The sequence below is a fragment of the Gopherus flavomarginatus genome, chromosome 12, assembly GCF_025201925.1.
Source record: "Gopherus flavomarginatus isolate rGopFla2 chromosome 12, rGopFla2.mat.asm, whole genome shotgun sequence".
Classification (NCBI taxonomy): Eukaryota; Metazoa; Chordata; order Testudines; family Testudinidae; genus Gopherus; species Gopherus flavomarginatus.
Genome location: NC_066628.1, coordinates 49820524 through 49846847, shown reverse-complemented (window position 1 = coordinate 49846847; position 26324 = coordinate 49820524). Strand labels below are relative to the sequence as shown.

Genomic DNA, 26324 nt, shown 5'->3' with positions numbered 1-26324 from the left:
TTGTAGCTGCTGCCAGCAGAGAGCCTTCAAAATAGAAACACATTAAGGATAATGGAGCCACCAAATGTGATCTTGGGAAAGCTGGGTGTAACCACTCCAGCTAGTTGTGGCTGGGTCTGTAATTTGGAGGGGAGAGAGACGTAGCCCAGTTGGTTGCAGGAAAGAGACATCGCAGCTCTCTTAGAATACCGTACGGTTACTTATTTAGCTGTTAACCTAATTTCATTCTTTTCTCGCTGCTGTTCCATGGCCTGGCGCTGAGTGCTTTGGAAACGTGGCTAACGGTAATGAACGATGATTAATAATTACTCTCCCTGATAAATAACCAAACAATATAGTGGGTTGGTTGCTGTAAACCGAAAAGGTGGAAAGACAGGCGCAGAACGGTAATTACAGCATCGGGCCAGATCCCCAACTGGTGCAAATCAGCGTAACTCCCCTGGAGGCAGGGAAGCTGCCCAGACTTACACACGGTGAGGAGAGGACCCATGTCTTGCCCACATCTGTTTTTTCCTTTGCTTTGGTACCGGCTGCCTCTCGGTCAGGGTTATCCAAAGTGCAATTCACAGGGCATGTGTGGTTGTCTGTCTGTAATATGGCTCCCTTCCCTGCTGCCCCTTCAAGCGTGGGACTACACATCCCAGAATACCTTGCAGATGGCTGGCTCCAAGGTTGTGGGTAACTTGGTGGATGCGCAGAATATAAGATAAAAAGGGTTTGTGTTATTTTATTAAACCCATCATTCAAAGCTGGGCAGTTAGAACAGCCAAATGCTTCGCTTTGCATCTGGTTTTGGCACAAAGATCATGCAAATGAAAATGTCAGAGAATGTTCTCCAGTGCTGGCGCACAGGACTGGGAATCATGACCCCCAGCTCCATTTCCAGCTTTCTCACTTCCTTGCTCTCTGAGTCTTGTTCTGTGCCTCAGTTTCTTCACCTGTACAATGTGGAGACCACTTACTCACCTTTGTAAAGGGCACTGAAATTCTCCAGTGCAAGTTACTAAACCAGAGCAAAGTATTATTAATGCTTGATAAGCGCAGCATTGTGTTCTGGGAAGTTGCCTATGTGACTTCTGATACATCAGAGTTTGGATGCTTGACATTTCTTATTTCTGATGCAATTATAGAGAGAACCAAATGGAACAGAATAGTTTTTGTCCTTCGGAACCTATGGGGCATATTTTAATTTTCCTGCCTACCTCCCATTAAAGTCACTGAAAATCCCTCATGGAACATACCCTGGAATATAGAACAGATTTTCTATAAAAGTCACTTTGTTCCGCAATTCAAATCCTACGAAGGAACTGAAAGATTATCGCTGAATCAATATGAAAAGCCTGCCAGAGTCCATCATGGTCCGGGAAAGAGTCCTGCCTTCATAACAAACTAGCCTCATCAAAGTTATCCTGGTGTAAATCTGCAGCTTCACACTGGTCTAGCAGTTGGGTGGCTCTTGGCCCGGGACCTTGAATCTCATGTGGTGCTCAGACACCAGGGTGGAAATGCCCATAAATAAATGAAATAAGGGAAAGAAGTGGAAAACTTCAACAAAGAGGTTCTGTGAACCTGATACTTTACACGGAGTCTAAATTTTTGCCCTTGTGACATTTTTATAGGCTAATATATAGGTTAGCTCGTGTAGTGCTATTTGTCACTGCAGCAAAGCTCTCTATTCATTGCAATATATACTAATGCTGTACCCTGCGAGCAGCAGCTGGGAAGGGATTTTACATAAGGCGGGAGCAGGCCAAACATTGCTGGGTAGCCAAAGGAGCCCCGGAGCCCCGCTGTGACGTGATCCTGGTGATTTCTGGTTTTCAATCAGGCCCCATCGTGTGTCAGATACGAGCCCTCAGGGCCCAAGTTGCCAGCATCTCCTGCTCCAGTTTGTTCTCACTGCAGCTGTCTCGGTGGATTAAATTCCTGGCTGGGATCGGTCCGAACACTTAATTTTTTATCTGGCATTCCCGAGAAAGGGATGGGTCAGAAACAGGTGGGGCCGTGTTTTCTTTTTTAAATGGACTGGAGATTGTTTCTCTAATTTCCTAAGACCTTGAAAGCAGCCGAATCCACATCACTGGAGGCTGGTGAATTGGGATCCAGGAGCCCTTGGTCGCACGCACACATACATGTGCAGCTGTGTGTGTCTTCAGCAGCAATCCGCCAAGCGTGAGAGAAGCAACAAAAACAATGCTGGGTGAGAGCAAGAATGAAGAATGGATCTTGAGGCAAACCACCTTGCAACTGTCTTTTAATTGCTTTTAAGATGAAATCTGACTCATTTAAAGTGTGTGTGTGGATGGGGGGGCCGTGTATACATCCAGCCCCAGTCACACCGTGGAAGACGATAGCCTTCCATCTTCTCCAGGCATAGCCTGAGCAGGCATGAGGATGTGGAGTTGCAGGGATCAGTTAGCTATCCATCATCCTAAACGGAGCCTTTTCTTCCTCCCCTCCGTATCGCCTGTGCCAGCCCAGCCTCTCTGGAACATGCATTGCATTTTAAAAAGTAGGTGTCAAAGTTAAAACAGATTTTGAGATTAACTTGTCTACTCCTTATTAGTGACACTCCTGCTGAAGATTACTGAGGAAGGGAGGCGGGAGGGAAATGCACATGTGTCAGGGAGAAAAAACGCAGAATACTAAGAAACCAAAATCTTGTGGAATTACACTTGAGTGGTTTCATCTGTTCATTAGTTATTATTTGGATCTGGGCAGAGACAGATAGGCTGGGGCTAGACTAACTGTACAGCACATTTTATGATCTCACCTGTGGACACTAAGTGTCTCTAATAAATACTGTTATGATTGCCCCAAAATATGGAAATGAATGCTTGACACTGGGATGCCAGAGCGGCCACGCTGTAACATGGAATTGGAGTCCTGTTTCAGGGACGTGATTCTCTTTGATGTACTGAGGGATTTTTTTTGGGGGGGGGAGTATAAATTTGTTATTCATCATGGTGGAAGAGACATAAATATTCCAGCTGCCGGTGATGTCAGAGGGAGATCCTGTGAGTGATTGTGTATGTCTGGGCATGAGAGAGAGATCCTGCGGGGAAGGGGGAAGTGTATATTAGGGGGAGAAAAATGTACCGTGCAAGTCACTGATCTCTGTTCCCAGGGACCTCATGGTGCTGAGCCCCTAAGATCTGAACAAATGTCCCCTTCACCTGACCAACTCGGTGTCCCATGGGTCCATGCAGGGGAAGGGGAATCTGGAGCTGTGAGCACCGAAGTTTAAATAGGCAGCTTCAGAATGGAGCCAAGGGAGGAGACAGGGCCGGGCTGGGCAAATGAACTTGTGTTAAATGCACTTCCTGTAAATGCTGATAGGTTGTTTTGGAAAGACCCGTGGAGCGCACAGCGCAGGCAGAACGTGGAAGTGAGACCAGCGCGTGGAATCCCGGGAAACCTTGTTACAAACCTTGGGATTAGGAAGCGTTTTTAAAACAGGGCTCTTCCATGGTGGGTTTGCGAGCCCTGGTCCAACTCCTCCCATATCAGATATGGAGGGAGGCGTTGGCTCCATCACTGGCAGGGGAATTGCCCCAAGCCCCCTCCCCAAAGCAGCCCTACCAGTATCTTGCAAGGTCTCTGGGCAGGCAGGTGCCCTGCCTCAGGCAGAGCTCCCCATGCAAAGCCGATGTGGAGGGCACAGGAATGCCGAGATCACGGCTCCCAGACCCGTTTGGGAACGCGCTACTCAGGTGCTGCTGGGAGCTGAGCAAGGTACCTCCAGCCAGCAGCAAGGCCAATAATACCAGTGTGATGAATGTGGGGTTCTCTGCCCCCCAGTGCATCAAATGTTCTCCTCGGGGTACCGCTGCCCTTACGGAGCCTCGGGGAGTCAACAGAGACAAGTCAGCAAGCTGCATCCAGCCTAAACAGAGTGCGAAACGCACAGGGCGTCTGACAGCAAAGCTACATGCGAGCTCTGCGCTGGCCTGCATCTCAACGTCCAGCAGAAGGGAGGGTGGCACCAGTGGTAGCGTCTCCGAAGGCCGGGGCCGTGCGCTGATGGCTACAGAAAGTGATAGCGAGTCTGGTAATGGCAGCAAAGCGTTAAAATAGCAGGATTTGGCTACTAGGTGACTCTGGAAAGATTCACACGGGCTTCAAAGGGCGAGCCACCCCCTCCCCCGCATTCGGCGCATGTGTGCGAATACACCATCCTCCAAGAATGGGACTATGGGGCTGGTTTCTTTTTCATCCACTCTGTAAATACAATAAAACAGATGGGCCCAGAGTTGCAAACTCAGCTTCCTTCTGCCCTGGCTGCACTGTACTCCCAGGTCGGGACGTGGGAATTCCTCTGGACTGGAAAAGAGCCGATCCCAGAAGCTCAAACCCCGATTTCCCCTTCCCTCCCTTCTGGGGCCTCAGACCGGTTCTCCTCGTCACAGCTCATCAGACCAAGGGTGGGAACCTCCTGTCTCTCCCCATCCCTGCTCTCCCCTGCCTGGGCCTTGACCCACCTCTTGCCCTCCCAGGCCTGTTTGGTCCCTCAGGCTGGGACTGGAAGCGGGGGGTGGGGTGTCCCACGAACGGCCCTGGGGAGACATCCAACCCCTGGGTCAGACAAAAGCAGCTTGGTCCAAGTTTTGGGGACCCACCTGAGCTCCTGGCTGGTCTCTCCTTGCGCCCAGATTTCTTAACCTGCCTCAGTGCCCGGAGGTGGGGGCTGGGCCTTGTGTTAATCCGGCTGCTGGTTGTGGGACGCGCACAGGCCAGGGAGCATGGGAGCGACACTGGGGGAGGCCGGGGAGCCCCTCACAAGCTAGTAGGAGTTCCAAGGGAGAAACAGCTGTTGGGGCCCAGGCAGGGCCCGTCACTCGCGGGTCTGAGAGAGAAACCACTGAGGGGAAACGTACTGAACCCGGGTGCAGCTGGGCAGTGTTACAGCTTCGAGGCCAGTGGGCCATCGACTTCACTGGGATCAAGTGTTCCCCCTTAAGGCCTCCTCCTCCACACCTGGGAAGGTGGGTGCAGGGGGCTGGCAGGGGACAGACCCCTCCCTCCCACCAGGCAGCTGAGATGCCCCTTCAGGGTCCAGAGCCTGTGGCCCCTTCCCTGGTTAGCTCCCCAGTCCCTTCCCTGACCAGAGCGATTTGGGGTCCCCATGCTGCAGTGTGGCAGGCCTGCTGCATGCTCTCTGCAGGCGGGTGAATTGCAGCCTTCAGGCTGGGCAGCCTGTACCCACGCTGGTGAGCTCGCCCCGCTGGCAGAGAGTCGGGGCTCAGCACTCTGGCTGAGGCAGGACCACAGCTGTGTAAAAGAACAAATCTCCAGGGGCAGCTAGGAGGGAAACACCACGGGGAGCTGGCTCGATAAACAAAGACTTTCCACAGACCAGGCCAACGCCCCTCCTGCAAAGAGCCGAGGCCTCTGCAGCTGAGAGCCGGCAGCTCCAGGGACAGGCCCAGCTAGTGGGAGGTGCAGCACAGCCAGGAGACCCGTGTTCTTGTTCCAGCTCTGCCAATGCCCTGCTGTGTGACCATGGTCAAGTCACTTCCCCTCTCAGAGCTGCTGTTTCCTCGTCTCTAAAGTGAGGATGATAAAACTCAGCTTCCTTTGAGACTACAGATAAAAAGGACCATGCGCACCTCTTCCAGCCTCCTCGGAGATGGACAGAGACGCCAACGGGCAGCAGGCCACGCGCCGTGCAAGCTGAGCCGCACGTTATCAGAACCCCCTCTTGGAAGCAACTAGACTTAGCCAAATCCCAGCACGTGTATATGGCCCAGATCAAAACCCAGCTGTTAAATTTCTTTCTTTCTAGGGTAACTCAGAATCCATCATCAGATAGCACAGTGGAGAAGCTCTGCTCTTGAAGCTGGAGTGGGATTCACTGAGTAAAACCAATATTTATGTTAGCGGGGATGGCGCTGGCCTCCCGATACACTGTGCTTTATTGCTTACACTCTGGTTTGGGAATTTTTGTGTTGTTGCTTTGCGCTGGGCCCGCTCTGCCTTCTTGCCCTTGGTGGGGATTTTATGTATTTGAAACACTCTCTGAGAACTTAATGGAGCAATTGCAGGGGCTGGTTCTCAGCCCTGCAAACAGCAGCTCGTCGGCAAAGGCCCTTTGGATTTACCGAGGGTGCAGCGCGCAGCCTCCTGCTTGTGTTCCAGAAACGCAGGGAGCCAAGCAGGCTGGCGGGAGCGATTTCCCGGTCCCAGTTTGGATGCGAGAAGCTCCAGGTGTGATTCTCCCCACCCGGCCCGGCTGTACCCACTCTGCTTTGCACCTTGCCAAAGTAGGGGTGAAGCCGCTCAGCTCAGAACCGCGCGTTTGCCCCCCCGTGTGCGGGGTGAATGGTGACACAAAGGATCAGGCAGGAGAAGTGGGGCCCGGAGCCAAAGCAGCGATGGAAGATTCGCATATGGGGCCAGGTGCCCAAGAAGCTCCGGGTGGTCTGGGATTGGACTCAGTTCCCAGGGTTTCTTGGCTGCGATGACTATTCAAGTAGCACCTGGCTTTGTGAGTAGCCCAGGGGCTAGTGGAGGCAGCACCCAAGAGATCCCTGAGCTGCCGTGGTTCACAAAGCTGCCCCGATTCCAGTCGGCCAGGTATGCTGTCTGTTCCAGGCACCTTGCACTCCCTTGCAGCCAGGGAGAGCTGTGCATCCCCTCACTCCCAGGGTGCACCTGCCCCTGGCCATCCAGCACAGCTGCTTCCTGACCCCATAATGGAGATATCCGAGCACCTCACTGTCTTAATGGATTCTTCCTCCCTATGCAGCAAGGTCAGAGAGTTTAGAGATTAAGGTCCCATTGGCACTCTGGCAGAGCAGGGATTTGAACCAGAGTCTGCCACGTCCCAGGCTAATGGGATCACTGGTGCTGTGATTGTGGCCATGGAAGGGGAGAGGGGTGTGACCAGTGGGTCATTGCTTAGTCTAGTCCCACGTCCGCAGCAGCTTGTGTCATGTTGCTTGCCCACTGGCACCTTTCTGCTGGCGCTGGAGCGCATTCAGAGTGGTGCAGTGCGATGATGGGGGAGCTGAACTTGGCAGGGGGAGCTCTGGAGGGGTTGGCTCTGGTGCCTTTGTTTGTCTGGCTTTCTAAGCACTGGGACGTGAAGTGGTGCTGATCAGAACCACTCCTCCGTTCTCTCTCTCAGGCAAAAGGCGACAGATTGCAAGTGGCACTTACAACGTAGAAAGTAGCTTGTGATTACCCATTGGATAACGTTTTAATTGTGCGTCTGGCACTCTGTCAAGCTAATTTGAACTGCATTTCAATATTACAGCATTTATTTAGTGCCATAACAATATGGATTAATCTTAAATTATAACACAGAAAATTATATTACACTTATTTCCTATTTGCCAAATATTTAAAGGGGCAGCGTCAGGTTAAAAATCTCGTTATCTGAAGGGAAAAACAAAGGAAACTCACGTGCCAGGTCTGGATAACGCTTTAGATTAGTGCAAGGGAAGGACTTGAGAAGACTGTCCTTATTGACGCTGTTCGCTGGTTCTCTTTGCATCTCCGGTCTTTGAAGCGGAGTTATCCAGCTCTTACTTCCTAACTAGGGTCAGTGTTAGGTCTCGTGCCTGGACGCTGCTGAATGGGGCAGGGAGCAGTTACTGGAAAAGGGTTGGGGTTTAACTTGAGATGCGCACTGGGTTTCTTTGTTATTAAAAAAATAATAAAATCAGGTGATCGTTGATTTCTCTTGACGCCAGTTTGTGTGTTTCTTTTTTTTTGAGGGGAGAGGCAAATCTTTTCAGATAAACCCTCGGTGACTGGTGTAAATGGCTGGGGCTGGGCCGAGTGGAGCTTGAGCTGTCTTGGGAGCAGGTTTGAGTGACAAATCCGGTATTTCTCAGTCCAAAGGTTTGGTTCTAAGAGTGGGCAGGGGACAGAGGGAGTCCTCTTCCCCCTCCTTGGTGTTCATGGATCACTCTCATATCAGTGTGAACATGGCTACACCCGAGGGGTGAGTGCCCAAGTAGAGCTATGGGGGTGGGGGGCAAGAGCAGCCTCTCTTTATTTCTCTCCTGTCTTTCCTGGAGCAATGGACACATGCACAGCAGTGAAGAGAGAGAGAGAGAGAGGTGTGTGTGTGTGTGTGTGCGTGCGCGCGCAGAACTGCATTCCCTATCCCCTGTTTCCTTTCCTGCAGTTTCTTTTAGGAAGCCAGGTTTACCATTTGTGGAGATACGCACCTTGTCCCCCATGAACAAACCTCCCATGAGTTGACCCCACGAAACAGGACTGAAAATCCATCCAATCCTCTGCACAACTCTGAGAGGCGAGCCGGGCACAGATGTTGCAGCCTGTAAAGTAGGGAGAATGCTGCATTTCCAGGTACCGGGATACTCCGTGTTTGACAAATACCCAGCGCTCTGAGTGGAAGGCACAGGGGAGCTGGGGGAGTGAGCTCAGGCCCCCCAGCCTGCATGTGTTCTGCAGCCACCCGGCTGTTCTCCACCCCACAGCTGTTTGATGGCCCCTGTGTGAAATGAGCTGCTGGCTTCAGCCCTTTCCCCAGGGGGCAGGTGCCCAGATCACGGAAACACCAGGAGCAGAGGTGCTAATTGGCCCCTGTGCTGCCAGGCCAGGGGCTCAGAGGGAGGAGGGGTTTCTGCAGGTCAGGGCTGTGCTGCGCAGATGGTGGTGGTAGTGCTGTGTATGCAGGGCCAGCTTTAGAAAGTGCGGGGCCCAATTCGAACAGTTTCGACGGGGCCTTGGCAGGGATGACCAAAAAAACGGTAAAAAACCCCATGGGGCTTGTACTCACGGGGCAGTGCTCCGAGACTTCAGCGGCACTTCGGCAGCGGGTCCTTCACTCGCTCCAGGTCTTCGGCGGCACTGAAGGACCCACCGCCGAAGTGCTACCGAAGACCCAGAGCAAGCAAAGGACCCACCGCCGAAGTGCCACCGAAGACCCAGAGCAAGCGAAGGACCCACCACCGAAGTGCCGCTGAAGACCCGGGGCACCGCCAGGTGAGTAAAAATTAAAAAGGCGCCTCTAGCCAGGGAAGAGATTCACACTGGGCGCGGGGCCCTTTTAGGCATGGGGCCCGATTCGAGGGAATTGGTGGAATTGGCCTAAAGCCAGCCCTGCGTGTATGGGGGGAGCTGAGACTTGCTTTGCCTCTGCCTGTGGATAAATAAAGCAGATTCCCCAGGGCTGCCCCCTTGGAATCTCTCCAGTGGGGAAGGGACCAGGGGAGAAGTAGCCAGGATGCTAGTGCCTGGATGGCTCCGATGGGCAGGGAAAGTGGGCGCCATTGCCAAGTTCCCCCTCTATCGTTGGAACCAGAGTGTGAGGTGCTCCTGGCCCCAGCGCTGGGGCGTCCTGCAGGCAGAGCACTGGCTGTGGCTTTCCCAGAGCCACAGGGATTCTGCAGGCAGCGTCGGCCCCAGTCTGCTGTGCCAAGCCCCCCGCCCCATGGTGGTGACTGAGCGGGTGGCTCGCTCTGGCCCGGCCACACAGGGTCACTGGAGAGCACTGCGAGGGCCGGCACCCTGTGCTGTGGCTGATGGGTGGATTGTTCTGCCCTCCCTGCCTCCTGGCTGCAGCAGGGCACGGTGGGGTCAGGGCTGTTGGAGGCGAGGTGGGGAGAGCAGCGCCATCCGCCCAGAGCCCACAGCTTGGCCCCAGCGCCAGTTCACGAGCTGTAGTGACAGTCCACCCCTTGCAGCACAGCCCAGCGCCTGCGGGACCGTTCCCTCCTGGCGCCTAGAGCCTGGGAGGAACCTGTTCTCCTGGCCCGTCCTGCACAGCCCCAAGCTGGCTGTGAGGCTGGAGCCTGGCTGGGAGCACGTGCTGCTGCTGAGCCGGGTCACGCGCTGTGCAGGGGCCGGACAAACGTTCACTGGTATTGGTTACGCAAGGCTTTGTTTCTATAGGGCTTTGAGCAGTGGCTCTCAAAGCACTTTATGGAGCTGGGGGTGAGGGGGGTATGGGCAGAGTTGGTGCTATTAGCCTCCTGTTTGGGTGGGGAAACTAAGGTACGGAGGGGGCCGTGACTGCCCAAGGGCACACGAGAGCCAGGAGCAGAACCCACGAGTCCTGACTCCAGGCCTGCTCTGTGCCGGTGTAAAGGGCTGGAGGCTTGGAGAGATCCAGGGTCTGGAAGGCAGGTCCCACTGAATGCGCGGAGCTAGGCCAAGCCTTGGTCGTCCCTCGCACCATTGCCCCAGTGAAAATACTGGGGCACCTGCCCCAAGCTGGGGACAAAATAGAACAGCATTGTCCGGGAGTTTCTCCCCCTGTCCCTGCCACACAGCCGGCTCCACCTATTCCATGTTAGCTGCCATTTATTTTCCAGTCACAAATTGCCCCCGTCTCTCCCCAGTGCCGCTCCCAACTTTTCATTTTATTATTATTATTATTTTGCTATAAATTAAGAAGCATAATCAATATTTGGAGAAGGCGGGATGGATTTATTCGATTTGCATAAACGGATGGAGTGGATGTTTAGCCGATATTTCAGCATGTCAGGGAGCTTTATGGGACAAATTGATTGATGAGGAAGATGAGGAAAGATTAGATTGGAAGGGGCAGGTTGGTGATACTTATGAGGACCAGCCAGGGTGGGAGGGTGGGGGCTGCACATTGGTGGTGGGGGTTGCAATGCTACTTGGGTGCTAATTTGCATCCCTCGGCTTTCCGTTCTGGTTAGGGAACTTGCTAAACGGCTTGCAAATGAACAGACAGATTGCTGGGTTCGCTGAAGCAATTTTCACACGTTTTCAGGGCCAAAACTTTAACAAAACGGTCTCCATAAAATGTAACGTTGTCAACTTGGAACACCAGCTCCTGCCTTCGGTGGCAGGCGTCTCCCCCGGCTCTGCCTTTCTCAAGTGTTTTCTTTTGCAGTGGAAGGGGAATTAATTGCTTTTTCTTTGTTTGTTTTTCCCTATTTCCAGTGTAATCTACCAGTGTTTTATTGGTAACAATATATCTCTAGACTGTAGCATTTTAACAGCAAACTGAACCTCAAATATTTTCTATGAGAGCATCTTCTCATTAGAATAACACCGGGTGCACCAGCTGCTTGTGTGGGAAATAAGATGTATTATCCCTGAAATATGGGGAAACTGAGGCACCGAGCAGGGACGTGACTCACTGAGGCCCACTGCGGGAGTTAGTGTTAGAGCCGAGATTAGAACTCAGTGACCTGGATATCAGTAAATGAGTATCGACCAGGGGAGAGGTGGCCCCCAGGTGCTCCTGGCTCGCAGGTAGCCTGTCTCCCTCTGTCTCCTGTCTCTGGCATGTCAGGATCAGTAGCCTGCGTGTGAGAGTGGCACCCCGTGTATCAGGTTGCAGGGGCAGGCGAGAGGTCGCACTGGCAGATTTCAAGAGAATAGTGGGAATCGGATGGAAAAGCACCAGAGTTAAATGCTCACGCTCCGGTTCCAGCCAATCAGTTCCTGGGGCCGTTCACACCTCCCCGAGCCCTGGTGTCAGGCTCTGCAGACGCCCAGGGCAGGATTGGGGCCATAGACTGTTTGGGGTTGGCAGAGCGCGAGGGGCTGAGAGCACTGGCCAGCGTCAGACAGGCTGGTGTTGCCCAAAGCCTCCCGGCAGGCGGCCCACGAGAGAACCCGGGCTGCTCCCTGTCGGCTCCGGGGACCCCTGCCCTGCTCCCAGTGTTCTAAACTTGGAATAGACAAATGAGTAACTCGCTGCTCCCCCGGCTTCTCTGCTGGGGGTTTGAGTCACGCTCTGGCATTTCTCTGGGGCAGTGACCCAGCCACATCGTCCCCGACAGGGAGGAGTCAGCCAGCGGCCCATGCGTGGGGCTGGGAGCCAGAAATTCCCGAGGCCTATTCCTGAAGGTGCCACTGGGTGGTGGGGCCTCCTTGGGCAAGTCCCTGCCCTACCTTTTGCCTCGGTTTCCCTTTCCTGTTGCAGGGAGTTAAGGACGCCAGCCCCTCTCAGGAGCCTGCAGGTGAAGGAGCTGTTTGCGAAAGGCTGTGCTAAGCAGTATCAGTAAGAAACTAATCAACTCTTCCACCCCGATGCATGACGGGAGGACGGCCTCCCAGGCGCCTGTGTTTCTCATGGGCGCTGGCTGGTGCTACAGCCTCTGCCCTGGTGTGAGCTGAGACCCTGGGGCAGCGAAGGAGCCTGTGTGGAGGAGGGGCTGTGTCCTTGCCAGCTGGCTAGTGAGGCCTGTGGGTCTGGGCACCCGGGACCCAGCCAGCTCCCAGCCCGCCCTGCCTGTAGAAAGGAGTGAAACAGCTCCTTCCAGCAGGGATTTCTGGGGAGCCCCCGGGGTGGAGGGCACTAGGGAGAGCCTGGCGCTGCTCGTCTCCTGCCTGGCGGGCTGCTCTGCTCCTGTGACAATTTCCCCATCAGCCCCCCGAGCAAGGGGGCAGGGGGTGCTCCCCCGGCCGCCCCGCACTGTGAACGCCTCCCCACAGGGGCGCTGGCCTCATGCGGTGTCTGCTCCCCTGGTGGACGCTGCTCTCAGGGAGGGAGGGGCGAAAGCTGCTGAGGGGGGGTCAGCGAGGTTGGAGCTGCCCCGTGTCTGACCTGCATGGGGGGGAGGGTGGGGAATGGTGCTGGGGAGGGACGGGGGCGTGTGGGATGAAGTGGGGACCCAGGGTTGGTATTTACAAGCTCAGGGATGGGCTCTACCCGGAGAGGAAGGTTATTTTGGAGCTGGGCTCCGTGCCCCCTTCCTTTCCTGGCAGTGCTCATCTGGCTCCTGTCGCTCCGCTGGAACTCGGCTCTCAGCCACTGGCCAGAAACCTGCTTAGTTGCAAAACAGATGTTGCCTCCATATTTCCCGTGTGGCCCCTGGAGTCTGTGGCCAGGGCGAGGTCTCCCCAGCAAGGGGGTTTAGAGGAGAGGCCAAGCCCTGACCCGCAGCCCCAGCCCAGCTGAATGGACGAGTGGAACTTTCCATCCGCCCAGCGCATTTGTATGAGTGTGAGAATTCGGTGCTCTCGAAAGGGAGGAGATAACCCTACGGAGGATGCAGGAAGGCATGGTGCAGACTTCCCTTGGCCACCGGCCTCCCTGTGCCCCTCACTCCTGACCCACCGCCCCCTGCTAGCCCAGCCCTGGGCTCCCCAGCTCTGCCAGTGCTCCTCACTCCCAACCTGTAGCCCCTGCTAGCCCAGCCCTGGGCTCCCTAGCTCTGCCGGTGCCCCTCACTCCCGATCCGCAGCCCCCTGCTTTGCCAGCCCTGGGCTCCCCAGTTCTGCTGGTGCCCCTTAGTGCTGTTCCATTTCTCAGGCCCAGGCTCAGCTGTGCTGATCAGTTGTGTTTACAGTGTTGGCCGCTGCCCCCCCCCCGGGGGCTGTGCTGAGAGCTGCCGGGCTCGCTTCACGTGGGTTCTACCGTGGGTCTGCCAAGCGAAAAGCCCCCAAGCCTCCCCCAGGGCTTCCCAGCCCCTCCCCCACATTCTTGGCAGGTGAGGAGAATGAGTCTAAACTTGGTTCCCAAGGTTTTGTTTTAACCCTTTCCTGCACCCAGAGTTTCATGTGTTTCCTCTAAAAAATTCTGAAGTCAATTTGTGTGCGTGTGCTTGTATACACGTGTGAGAGAACGTGTGTGTATGTGCAGGTGTACACATGTGTGAGAACATGTGTGTATGTGCACATGTATGTGCGTGTGTACACGTGTGAGAGAATGCCTCTGTGTGTATGTGCAGGTGTACATGTGTGAGAATATGTGAGTGTGTGCACGTGTGTGTATGCATGTGAGAATGAACGTGTGTATGTGCATGTGTACACGTGTGTGAGAACATGTGCGTGTGTGAATGACCCAGTGCACCAGCGTCCCGGGGGGAGTCTCATGGGGAGGACTCGGGGAGGTTTTCGGTCTGGAGCGGGAATCTCCGGAGACGCAGGAGGCCGTCAGTGCTGCCTTGTGCCCCAGGAATGGCCCGGCCCAAGTCAGGGCCCATGAGCAAGAGGCGTGGTGGTTGCCTGCTCTGCTCGTGCTGTGTGTGGGGATGGGCAGGGGAGGCGCTTGGTCAGTCCCAGGGATTTTGGGTTTGCCTCATGCCGGTGGTTCTGCTCCAGTTCTGCTGTGGCTCCGGCGTGGCTAGTGCCCAAGCCAAGTGGCGCAGAGCGGCTGGCCAGGATTGGGGGTAGGAGCAGGGTCTGCCTGCCGCTGAGTCTCCCTTTTGCCCTGTTCCCTGGGGCTCGGGACCGTGTAGCCAGGACCCCAGCAGGCCTGGGGGGAGGCTGGGCAGTGTATGCCGTACCATGGGGGTGGAGTGGAGAGGGCCCCTCATGAGCTGCAGCCTGGACTGGGATAAAGGGAACATCCTGCGCAGACAGGAGCCCAGAGAGCTGCATGGGGAGCTCCCGGCTTGGCTGCAGCCTGGGGACCCAGTGACCCCGAGCCCGGGTGGGGTCCCTGCTGCTCCTCCTGTCCCCCAGCGTCCTGTGCTGCCCGACTCCCTGCTGCGCTGGGCTGTTCTCCCAGGCTGGGCACGGGGTCGGGCACGGCTTAGCTCCTGAAGTTCATGGGGACTGACATCTTCAGGAGATTAGCTGGCGCGAGCAGGGACGCAAGCCCATGTTAACGAAATCCGCACAGCCTTCCCACTACTCGCCCGCGCTGCCGGGAGCCAGGCGGCAGGGGCCAGCTGTGCCTGGGTAGGGGACGGCAGAGATGTGGGAGGAGAGGGCTCCTGGTGGGTCTCACCCAGGGACAGAGCATGCGGGCAGCAGCTCCCGGGGGGTACAGACTGGGGGGTGCTGCCCCTGCAGCCAGTCCGGTGCCAGGCACTCTCCAAGGGCAGGACAAACCTGGCAGGTTGCTGCTGAGACCAGGCAGCGGGTCCCCCGCCCTGCCCTGTGCTGGGAGCAGCCGACCCTGAGCAGCTCCTGGATCTGCCAGGCGCTGGCCACTCGCTCGCGTCCCTCGCCAGGGCACCTGATAGGGTGGGAATGGCGCCATCAGGGCCTGACGCGGGAGTCTGAGGCCCATCCAAGCCTGTGTCCCAACCACTAGGTTCCTCAGTCACAGCACGGCCTAGGGGTCTGGACGGAGCCTATTGGCCGAACTCCATGTGATCCGGCCCTGGGCAGGGGCTTCCGCCTGCTGAGCTCCCTCGGTCTGTCTGGGTGGCCTACAGGCCTAGTGTGGAGAAGGGCCCGACCTGGGCAGAGCGGGCCTCTCACTTGGGTCTCTCTCGCTCTCTGGGCCATGCTCTGGCTGCTCTCAGCCCCCCTGGCATATACCGGGAGCAACAGCCTGGGAGGAGGGAATGGGGCTTGGAGAGCAGCCCCTCCCCTGTGCCTCTGCATCTCTGTCCCTGCGTCTCTGCAGCGGGCAGAGCAGCTTGGCTGCTCGATATCACTGGTGTCACAAGGGTGGATAAAAGGGGCAGGGGCACTGGGTGCTGCTCAGTCTGACTTGTGGACTCTCACTAGGCCCTGGGGGAGACCTTCTCCATTGCAAGGGCAGGGAGTGTGTTCTGATCAATTCTTTGGGGGCAGGTGCGGGGAATCTCATCACGGCAGGGGGGTCCTCCGGGGAAGCCTCTCTTGAGTTGTGCTGGATCAGGGTCAACTCATGGGAGCCGATGGCTTGTGACCGCGTGTGCACGGTTGGGAGCTGCTTCATCAGCCGCCCTGAATTCAAATCCAGCCTCTTCTCTCAAGGGAAAATGACTCGGTCTAGCCCCCATTCTCCCCATCAAAAAACTAACTCATTCCTAGTGACTTTGGTGCAATGGAGAATCGGGGCTGCGGGTCGGGAGTGAGGGGCACCGGCTGAGGTAGCGGGGGCAGGGCTGGGCTAGCAGAGGGCTATGGGTCAGGGTTGAGGGGCACTGGCAGAGCTGGAGTGGGGGGAGCCCAGGGCTGGGCTAGCAGGGGGCTGCGGGTCAGGATTGAGGGGCACCGGCAGAGCTGGAGTGGGGGGAGCCCAGGGCTGGGCTAGCAGGGGGCTGCAGGTCAGGATTGAGGGGCACTGGCAGAGCTGGAGTGGGGGGAGCCCAGGGCTGGGCTAGCAGGGCGCTGTGGGTCGGGATTGAGGGGCACTGGCAGAGCTGGGAGGTAGCAGGGGAGGTGCTTTGGCTCTGGCAAGTGCTGTTCCCATGAGCGCATGGGTCCCCCACCCTGTCAGCCCCCTGGATCCCCCCAGGTCTGGTCCAGCACTTGCTTGGTGGCCTCTACACATGCTGGTGTTGAGTGGACTCAGTGGCCAGCCCTGTGCAGTCAGTAGCCATGCAGGGGTGTGGCCGTGCCCCTGCCCTGCAGGAGCCCCCGAGGGCCAGCGTAGCTGCGCTGTGGATCCAGCAGCCAGTGAGAACCAGAGCTGGAGCCAGGCCCCGGCTGTGGGAAGGACACACCCTGCCCCTGTTCTGGGGCTTTCCCCTAAGGAGCCAGGATACCCCAGCCGGCTGCAATCTGGTGCTGGGATGGGAGCTCATCAGCCAGCAGCGTGTGGGGGGCAGGGGCTGGGACAGGGGGCTGCTGTCCCTACCCGGCTGGCGAGATGGGAGACCCCCCCCCAACCCTGCTCCGGTTCTCCTGGGGCTCTGAGCGTGGACAGGAGATTTAAGGTGGATTTTTTTTACCATCAGCTTTGAACTGGAGAAAGAGAAAAGTATTTAAGGTGGAAATGTTTGTTTCCTGCTGCTCTGTGGGGTTTGACCTTCCCAATGGGGTTGTACATTGATGTCAGTCCGTCCATTCCCTCTGCCTGTCTGTCTGTCTGTCTGTCCTGAGCTCTCCCCCCCCCCCGGGGCTGCGCCTGGGGCTTCCTCCTCGCTGGGGGCCGCGCCTGGGGCTCCCTCCTCGCTGGGGGCCACGCCTGGGGCTCCCTCCCCACCCCCACCCAGGCCGCGCCTGGGACTCTCTCCCCATCCCCACCTGGGTCCACTCCTGGGGCTCCCTCCTTGCTGGGGGCTGCTCCTGGGGCTCTCTCCCCACCCCCACCCGGGGCCACACCCAGGGCTCCCTCTCCCCACCCGGGGCCGTGCCCGGGGCTCCCTCTGACCGTTCCGGTTTCTTTGATGGGTTTATAGTTTTGCTCTGCAGAGCAGGGCTGGGGGCTGGAATGAGGGAAACGTGCGTCTCCTCAGCACTTGGCAGGGCTGTGGGAGCAGAGAGCTCTGGCAGGGAGGGTGGGAGCAGGGGGATTGCTTGGGAGTGTGTGAAAGGAGGGGGGTGGGAACCTGGCTGCAGGGCTCGGCAGCCAGACCCAGAGCCTGGGGAGCAGAGCCGGTGCCAGCGGCCTGTGAGTCAGCTGGTCGGAAATGTGGGGGGAGTGTGAGAGCAGCCGGGGGGGCCCTGTTCTCAGGGAGCCCTGAGCCAGCCAGCGCAGAGCCTGGGTTGCTTTGCCGCCTGCTTCCCAGCTCCAGAACAGGCTGGGCCTGGCACCTCGCCCTGCCCTGCCGAGCACATGGCAGCTCTGGCCCCGCTGCCCGGTTCCTCCTGCTGCCCAGCTCTGATGCTCCCTGGGGGAGGCTGAGTAAAGTCCCCCCATACCCTTCCACTGAGGAGCTAGACTGGGGGGAAAGTTAGACTCTGAACCTGGCTCAGCCAATCAGATTGCTGCGTTAGAGAACCCGTGTTCACCCCGAGGGCGCGGCTCAGGGCATGGGGCGTCCCGGGGCACCGGGATGGGGCAGCTTGGCCACGAGCCTTGGCCAGAGCTTGATCATCGGGCCCTGTCACGGAGTCCCCGGGCGATGCTCTGGAACTGCTCCCCACAAAGCCAGGCAGGACTTTGGGGAGCCTCCTCTCCCTTGGAGCAGACTTGTTCAGGGCAAGAAGCTCACACGGCTTCACCTCCTGGGTCTCTCCTTGGAGCATTTAGCATCCTCTGCCCCTCCGTGCGCTTCCCACAGCGAGTCCACCCCAGCGGGGTCCTGGGGGGGCCAGAGGGTCCTGCACCCCCACTTTGCAGTCAGACATGACTCTCAGCCAGCCAGTAAAACAGAGGTTTATTAGACGACAGGAACACAGGCTAAAACAGAGCTCGTAGGTACAGGAAACAGGACCCCTCAGTCAGGTCCGTCTTGGGGAGGCAGGAAAACCAGAGCCCCGTCTGGGCCCTCCTGCCATTTTCCCAGCCAGTTCCAAACTGAAACTGAAACTCCCTGCAGCAGCCTCCTGCCCTGCTCTTTCTCCAGCCTTTGTCCAGTTTCCCGGGCAAAGGTGTCACCTGGCCCCAACCCGACGCCACACCCGCCCGGGACGCCACCCCCCCATCACCCACCCCCCGGGACGCCATACTCCCCTGTCATCTCCCCCTCGGGACACCACACCCCCCGTCGCCCTCCCCCCAGGACGCCACACTCCCCTGTCACCCTCCCCCCAGGACACTATACTCCCCGTCACCCTTCCCCCAGGAGGCCATACCCCCTGTCACCCTCCCCCCAGGACACCACACCCCCCGTCGCCCTCCTCCCGGGACGCCACACTCCCCTGTCACCCTCCCCCCAGGACACCATACTCCCCGTTACCCTTCCCCCGGGAGGCCATACCCCCTGTCACCCTCCTCCCCGGGACGCCACCTCCCCCTCTCACGTCCCCACCTGAACTCCACACTCCCCTCTCACCCCACCCCCGAGACACCACACACCCCCGTCACCTCCCACCCTCCCCAGGATGCCACCCCCTTTCACCTCCCCCCTGGGACACCACACCTCCCTGTCACCCTCCCCCTGGGATGCCACACACCCCTGTCACCCCGCCTCCAGGACACCACACACCTGTGTCACCCTCCCCCGGGACACCACACCCTCTGTCACCTCCCCACCTCAGAATGCCACACCCCACTCTCACCCCGCCCGGGACACCACATCCCCTTCTCATTCCCCTCCCCTCCCCTCCAGACACCACACTCCCCTCTCACCCTGCCCAGGATGCCACATCCCCTCTCATCTCCCCCCCGGATGCCACACCCCCTTTCATTCACCCCCCCCAGGACACCACACACCCTCTCATTCCCCTCCACGGGATACCCCCCAACCCCTTCCGGGACGCCACACAGCCCTCTCACCCTCCCCAGGACGCCGGACCCCTTCTCATCCCCCCCAGGACGCCACACCCACCTCTCCTCCTGCCCCCCCTCTGCTCCCACCCCAGGACACCCACATCCCTCCTCTCCTCCTGCCTGGGACACCCTACCCCCCTTTATCCCTTTCTCTGGGACACCGCACCCCTACTCTGCTCACCCCAGGATGCTGCACCCCTCTCTCATCCCCCCCAGGATGCTGCTCTCCCACCCCAGGACACCACCCCTCCCCCCCCCGATGTGAGCTCCGTGTGGGCAGAGTGGCCCAGGCTGACGGGTACATGGCAGGGATTGGATGGCAGTGCCTGCCTGGCACCTGCTCTGGACAGGGGACACATCTGGCTCTGGGGGGCCAGGCTGACACCTCTCCCCGAACGCAAAGCAGTCCCCCTCCCATCTCGGTGACTCAGTGGTTCCTGGGTTTGGAATCCAGCCCCTCGCTGCCTCTCCCGAGCTGTCTGCTTGCCTGGGCCCTATAATGCGGCCTGGCTCCTGGCTGGAGCCGCGTTCGCATGGAAACACTTTGCTTCATCGCATCTGATTTAAATCAAGCTGAGAGTGCGTCTAACCAGACTGGGCTTTCCGGGGCACGGGGGGCTCCTAGTGGCTCGCCTAGCACTTGGGGAGGGACGGGGCAGATATTGGGGTGTGCGCTGGCCAGCAGCATGTGTTCGGGGGCGGTTTGCCAGGGCTCAGTGAGTGCTGGGGGGCGAGGGGGCCGCTGTTTGGGGGGCGGACTGGGGGGCCGACCATGGGAGAGACTGGTCATTAGGACCATCCTCCCTCTTGAGCCATGGGGAGCCGTGGTTGGGGCTTTGCTGGGACAGGCTGGGGGGCAGGGCCTGCCGACAGGGGTGACGTGGAGAGATGTTTGCATTTTGGAACTGGGGAGAGGTGGGGAGTGAAAGGGAGGGTGAGGCAGAGACCCCAGGCAGGGAGCATCAGCCGAGCTCCATCTCTTCATTAGCTGAGATCTCCTCTCCCATGATCTGTCTCCCCCACTTCCACGTCCCGGCTTCCAGCCCCCCAGCCTAGCCCCTTGGCCCCCCCTCCCACGGTGAGCTGGCATGGGGTGCCCTTGGCTCGCCACGCTCCTCTGCCTTCGCTGGCACTGAGCATGGGGCTGGGCCAGGGAAGGGAGAGCGAACGCCAGAGTCTCCGGCCCCAAATGGAGCAGGAAGAGTCATTGTCTGGCTCTGTGATGGCCCGGGAATGGGAAATGGTTTGGCAGGCGCAGTGGGGTCCCAGCGGGAGCCGGGGGCTGCCTGCCACTCCGGGACAGTTCGGGTGCAAATCAGGAGCCAGTGACAATGAATTATAAAAGGCCGGGAGTTTGGAAACTCCCCACCCCTGCCAGCTGCTTCCCCAGCCCAGCAACCCTTGTGTGAACCCACGGCCTATGGGCAGGAGCCCTGGCTAACAGGCAAGCAGGCCGGGGACTGTGGAGTGTTGGTATAGCTGAATGTGGGGGGCATGGGAGGAGGGAGATTTCCAGGTGGGGGGGAATCCCGAGGGGAGCAGTGGGGCTTTGGGACGGAGGACCCCAGGAGGTTATTTCCAGCTGGTTTTGCTCTATTCTGGGCCTAGCTGCGGGTGCCCCAAGAGATGCCCAAATGCGCCAAGATGGCACGTGGGCTGGGGGGTGGAGAGCAGGGAGCTGAGCCCAGCCCTGCCAGCTGGGGACAGAGGGTTGAGCTGGGAGTGGCTATAGGGGGCAGCTGCCTGGTGAGGTCCCTGGGACTGGTGAGTGCCAAGGGCTTGGGGGCGCCAGCCCCTTCTGTACCCACATGGGTGGCCCCTGCCGGGCAGACGGGCGGCTTCCAGGGTTCGCGGCAGGTTTGGCCCCTGCCTTGGGGGCTGGGGCAGAGCTGGGCTGGCTGCATGCACAGGGGGGCCTGTCTTTGCCATCCCATCCCTGCCTCATTGCAGCTGTGGGCGGGCGCTCCTTGGCAACGCGGGTCCATGGGTGCCGAACACTGCTCTGGGGGGCCAGGGGCTGTGAGGTCGGGGGTGTGGGCCCTGCCTTGAGGCCATCGCCTGGCCCAGGGTTGCTGCCGCAGGCTGGGGGATCCTGGACTCCCAGCTCCTTAGCTTGGGGTCTGGCCTCCCCTCATTCCCAGGCCCCCCTGCTCCACTGGGAATCCCCCATCACTGCGTGTGGGAGGGCCCAGGCTCCCTGTTCTCAGAGCCGCAGCCTGGAAAATCCTTCTCCTCCCTGGAGCCGGGCCCTGGCGTCCCAGCCCCGCTGGCTGCTTGGCTCCCCTGGAGACACGCACTGAGCAGTGGTCCAGGCGCCCGCCCCCGGCCCAGCTGCTGGGCGCGGCCTCGCCTCGCCTGCTCTGCGGTGCCCAGCCCCAGCCCCTGGCTCTGCGAACGGGAAGGCCGGGGCGAGTGTAACCACATCCCGACACTCATCCCCGAGGCATCCTGGGGATTAGCTCAGGAGCGTGGGCCGGCTTAGAGAGCAGAGCTCACTTCCTCCCCGTGTGGGCGTCCGGCCAGGCTCCGCGGGCCCCGCTCAGCTTCCCATCGGGGAATGACCCGCTCCTCGGCCGCGCCCCCGGCTGCAAACACATGTGTTGGGGCGGGGAGAGGACTGGGGCCAGCCCGCCTGGCCCTTGGCTACCGGCTGCGATGTTTCCAACATGATCTCACAGGCCGGTCTTCCATGCTCACCTCCTCCTCTGAGCCCACACCTCCCCAGCCCCAGCCGCTCTCCTGCCCAGCCGGGTGCCTGCAGGCTGATCCGGGTGAGCACCTGGCATGGGGCGAGTGGTCTGTGCTGAGGTGTTGGGGATGCCAGCCCCAGCCAGGCCTTGAGGCATAGGGGCTGTGTGCGTTGCAGGAGACAACCGCCCGCTGTAGGGTGGGTGCAGCTGAACTCGGAGGGACACTGTGCCTGCTCCCTGCCCCAACGGCACCTGGTGTCTCACGGGCTGGGGGCCAGTGGGGCTGGACACCTGCTCTGCTCTGGGGCGCTGCCCGCTCCTAATCCAGAGCCGGACGCAGAAGGGCCTGAGCGGCTTGGATGGGGCTGCACTCCTTTGCGCATGGGCTGCCCCATGGCCCACGCACGCTCACGCCCCTGCTGACGCACTTGCTAGCACGCACCTACGCAGCCTTTCTGCATTCTGCGCTGGGCCCAGCCCATGGAGGTGCTGGTGCTGACTGCGGGGCCTGCTGACCTCGAGCAGCCAACATGCGTGAGAATGAAGGGGGGCGCTGAGCTGCATTTCTGCCTCAGTGGCACCTGCCCTTCGGAGCCCGTGGCAGCGTGAGCAGGGTCTGAAGTGGGGACCCTCAGGGACGTTTGCTGTGTGTGGCCAGGAGGTTGGGCCCCCACACCGCTTGGCAGCTGCCTGGGGCGCAAGGTGGCGGGGGGCTGTACCAATCGAAGGGTGCAGTGCTCGCTGGGCTGCCCTCCGTGATGACGAGGGTGCAGCTCCTTGGCTGCGAGAGGGGAGCTGTGCTGGGTGGGGCCCCATGAAGGGAGTCCTGCTGGGGCTGCCTGGGGGAGATGTCCCATGGTCTTGCTGAGGGGAGACTGAGCTGCCTGCTCCCCCCGATCAGAACGAGCAGCGGGTGCCCGCTGCCACATGTGGGCGCACACAGAGGCACTGTCGGCTCCTCACACCCACTGGGACACATGGCCCCAGCCACGTGCACACTCCAGAACAGGCAAATGCATGCAGCCCGCCAAGTGCCCACAGATAAAACACACACGTGCCCTGCATGCTTGTGCCAACAGACGGGCATTCCTGGTGCACATGCCCAAACACCTCCGCAGGCACCTCCGTGTCCGCCGCGTGAGAGATGAGCCCTTGCTCCGGGCTTAGAGTGTGAATCGAAAGGGGCAGATTTCCCCACGTTTCCCCGATGGCCCAGTGGCTCCGCACGGCCACCCCGCAGGGACATCACGGAGCCGAGAACTTCCCACCAGAGGTGGGTGTCAGTGGGTGTGTGCACGCCCGGGCATCTGGGCACTCATTTCGTGGGGGAGTGTGAATGGGGCTCAGAGCACTTGGGTGCCCGGGTGCTGGTGTGTGGGTGCCCATGCGGGTGGAACTGATGGTCCTTTGTTGTGTTCACAGCAGGGAGTGGATTGATGGGGAACACGCCCGCCTCATCTTTCATGGGCAGCTTCCTCACCAGCAGCCTGGGCTCGGCCGCCCCCACGCATCCCACGGGCCCCGCCTCGTCCCCCTCAGAGCCGGCCTACCGGGGCCCACACTCCGGCACCTCCCAGATCTGGTTCTCACACTCCCATGAAGGTAAGGGCTTGGCAGCCCAGAGCGCCGCGGGTGAACTGAGGAGGGAGCAGGGCAGGGGAGACAGTAGAGACGCGGAGTCCCAGCAGCCGCCCAGCCTTGGCTCATTGCTCCTCCTGGCAGACGACGGGGATTTGGCCAGTGAACCAATGGCAGTGAGCTGTCTGCCCACCCCCGGGTCACGTGCCAGATGTGTCAGGTGCGGCCTGCTGCCCAGGGTCACGTGTCCCCGGATGTGCCAGGCGTGTCCCGTTGCTCAGGGCCATGTGTCCCCAGATGTCTTAGGCATGTCCCACTGCCCCAGGCCACGTGTCCCCAGATGTGTCAGGTGCGGTCTGCTGCCCAGGGCCATTATTCCCCAGATGTGCCAGGCACATCCTGCTACTCAGGCCCACATGTCCCCAGATGTGCCAGTTGTGTCCCACTGCCCCAGGCCATGTGTCCCCACATGTACACACTCAGACATCTCTAAGGCCTTTGACTTGTACCACACGACATTTTGATTAGAACACGAGAATGAGATAAAATTACCCTGGCACACATGAAGTAGATTAAAAACTGGCTAACTGGTAGATCTCAAAATGTACCTGTAGGCGGGGAATCACCACGGAGCGGGCGTCTTACCAATGGGTCCCGCAGGAATCAGTTCTTGGCCCTTCACTGGTTAACATCTTTATCAATGACCTGGGAGAAAACAGAAACTCATCACTGGTGAAGTTTACAGGTGACACAGAAATTGGGGGAGTGGGAAATAAAGCAGAGGCCACGTCGCTGAGACAGAGCCAGCTGGTATTGCTTGGTAACCTGGGCGCAAGCAAACGACGGGTGTTTTAATAAGGAGAATTGTAACTGTAAACATCTAGGAACAGAACTCTGGCCATGCTGCCAGGCTGGGTGCTCTGCCCAGGGGAGCAGTGACTGTAAAAGATTTTGGGGGGTGGGGGGTGGAATTCAGCCGAACATGAGCTCCCGGTGCAACACTAGCCAAAAGCACCGATGGGATCGTGGGATGCACAAATGGGAATCTGGAGGAGCAGCAGAGAGGTTATTTCCCCACTGTACTGGGCACTGGTCTGACCGTGCTGGGATCCTGTGTCCAGTTCTGGTGCCACGATTCAAGAGGGATGTGGATAAATCGGAGACGGGTCAGAGAAGAGCCACGAGAATGATCAGAAGGTTAGAAAACCTGCCTTGTAGTGACGGACTCCAGGAGCTCAGCCTATTTAGGGGAACACAGAGACGGTTCTGGGGGGACTGGATCCCAGTCTGGAAGCACCGACCTGGGGAACTTTGATAACGGGCTCTTCAGTGTAGCAGAGGAAAGTCTCACACCATCCACCAGCTGGATGCTGAAGCTAGACACAGTCAGTCTGGGAATAAGGTGGAACATTTTTAACACTGAGGGTAACTAACCACAGGAACAATTCCCCAAGGGGCCTGGTGGATTCGCCATCACGGCAATTTTGCAATGAAGCTGGGATGTTTGCTACAAGCTCTGCCCTAGGGATTGTGTGGGGCAGGTCTCTGAGTCTGGCCTGCGTTACAGAGGAAGCCAGACGAGATGATTGCAACGGTCCCGTCTGGCCTTGGAATCTATAAATCTGTGTGCCAGCTGCCCCCCCGGCTGCGCATTCCCAGATGTGCTGGCCGCACCCCCCTGGCTGCGCATCCCCAGATGTGCCAGCTGCCCCCCGGCTGCGCATCCCCAGATGTGCCGGCTGCCTGCCCTCCCCCCCCGCTGCACTTTCCCAGATGTGCCGGCTGCCTCCAGGGTCCTGTGTCCCCAGATGTGCCGGCCGCCCCTCCCGGGCTGCACGTCCCCAGATGTGCCGGCTGCCCCCCTGGCTGCACTTTCCCAGATGTGCCGGCTGCCTCCAGGGTCCTGTGTCCCCAGATTTGCAGGCCGCCCCTCCTGGACTGCGCGTCCCCAGATGTGCCGGCTGCCCCCCCCCACGCTGCACATCCCTAGATGTGCCGGCTGCCCCCAAGGTCATGTGTCCCCAGATGTGCCAGATATGTGTCTCTGCTCGGCTGGCTGTGTGGCCCTGCCCCTCGGTTGGGATAACTGTGCTTAGGAGAAGGACGAGGGTGACTTTACTGGCCCCAGCCAGGTGCTTTCGGTAACCCCACCTCTGGTTCCCATCCCAGGGATGAGCGCGTCCGGAGGGCAGGGTAGCACCGAAGGAGTAAGGCTTTGCAGGCCTGGCTCTTGGCATGGCTGGCATGTGGAGAGATAATTGCAGTTGGCAGCGTGAGTGAGCGGTGGGCTCTGTGCCGCTGGCACCTGGCTGCGCTGTAGTATGACGGTTCCTGCAAATCAAGTGTTTAGAGAGGCGATGAGGCAGGCAGGGCTGGGGGGCCGTGCTCCCTGCAGCCCTCTCACTCTCCCAGGGCCTGTGTGTCTCTGGCTGGGGGGTTGGCATGACGGGGCTTGGAGGGGCATGATACTCAGGGACCTGACTGCTCAGGACTGAAAAGTGCTAGAGAGAGCCCAGTACAGCTGTGCCAAGCCATGCCTTGCCCCGCCCCCCCCAGGCTTTCTCTGGCCCATACAGTGCCTGGCAGTGCCAGCTCCCACCATGGCTTGTGTGATGTGCACAAACACGGACTGGGCTGAGGCCAGTCAGACTCATGCCACTTGTGACCATTGGGATGTGGAACCTGCTTTAGCAGCTCGCTGTGCCAGGCACCCTCCGGGCAGCCCCCCCCCCCCCCCCGGGCCGTCCCTCTCCGGGCAGTGCAGGGCCCGGTGCGTCCCAGGCAGGAGTCCAGCATGAGTGTCGTGCTGCAGCGTGAGCTGGGCCTGCACGAATCGGTGCTTTGGCCAGCAGCTCACTGGGGCGCAGACCAGCTCAGGGGTGGGGGCCAGGTGCCAGGAAGCAGCGCAGGGAGTAGCCGGCATAACCGACTCCAGGCCCTGAGCTGCAGGTGCCACGGGGCCCGATCTCCGCGATAAGCAGCAGGGGCTCCAGGGGAAGGGAGAGGGGCCTTGGGTGGGCAGAGGAGTGAATGTTCCCTTCCCCCTTCCAGAAGCAGCCCAAGGTGCAGGGGTGACCCCAGCCTTTCGCCCCTCACCTAGCCCAGCCGGA

The 26324-nt window shown here is 59.2% G+C and overlaps 1 protein-coding gene across 7 annotated transcripts in view; it reads left to right on the top strand.

The window, feature by feature from the left end:
• BAHCC1 (BAH domain and coiled-coil containing 1) overlaps nt 1-26324 on the top strand; it is an 85907-nt gene that overhangs the window by 21243 nt on the left and 38340 nt on the right. For 5 of the 7 annotated variants that reach the window (XM_050921435.1, XM_050921436.1, XM_050921438.1 and 2 more), the window contains one exon: nt 23059-23238. In XM_050921435.1, the coding sequence (XP_050777392.1) occupies nt 23059-23238 (180 nt within the window). Of the gene's footprint in view, nt 1-8165; nt 8323-23058; nt 23239-26324 lie in introns of those variants that run through there. The other 2 variants (XM_050921441.1, XM_050921440.1) reach the window with 2 other exon arrangements.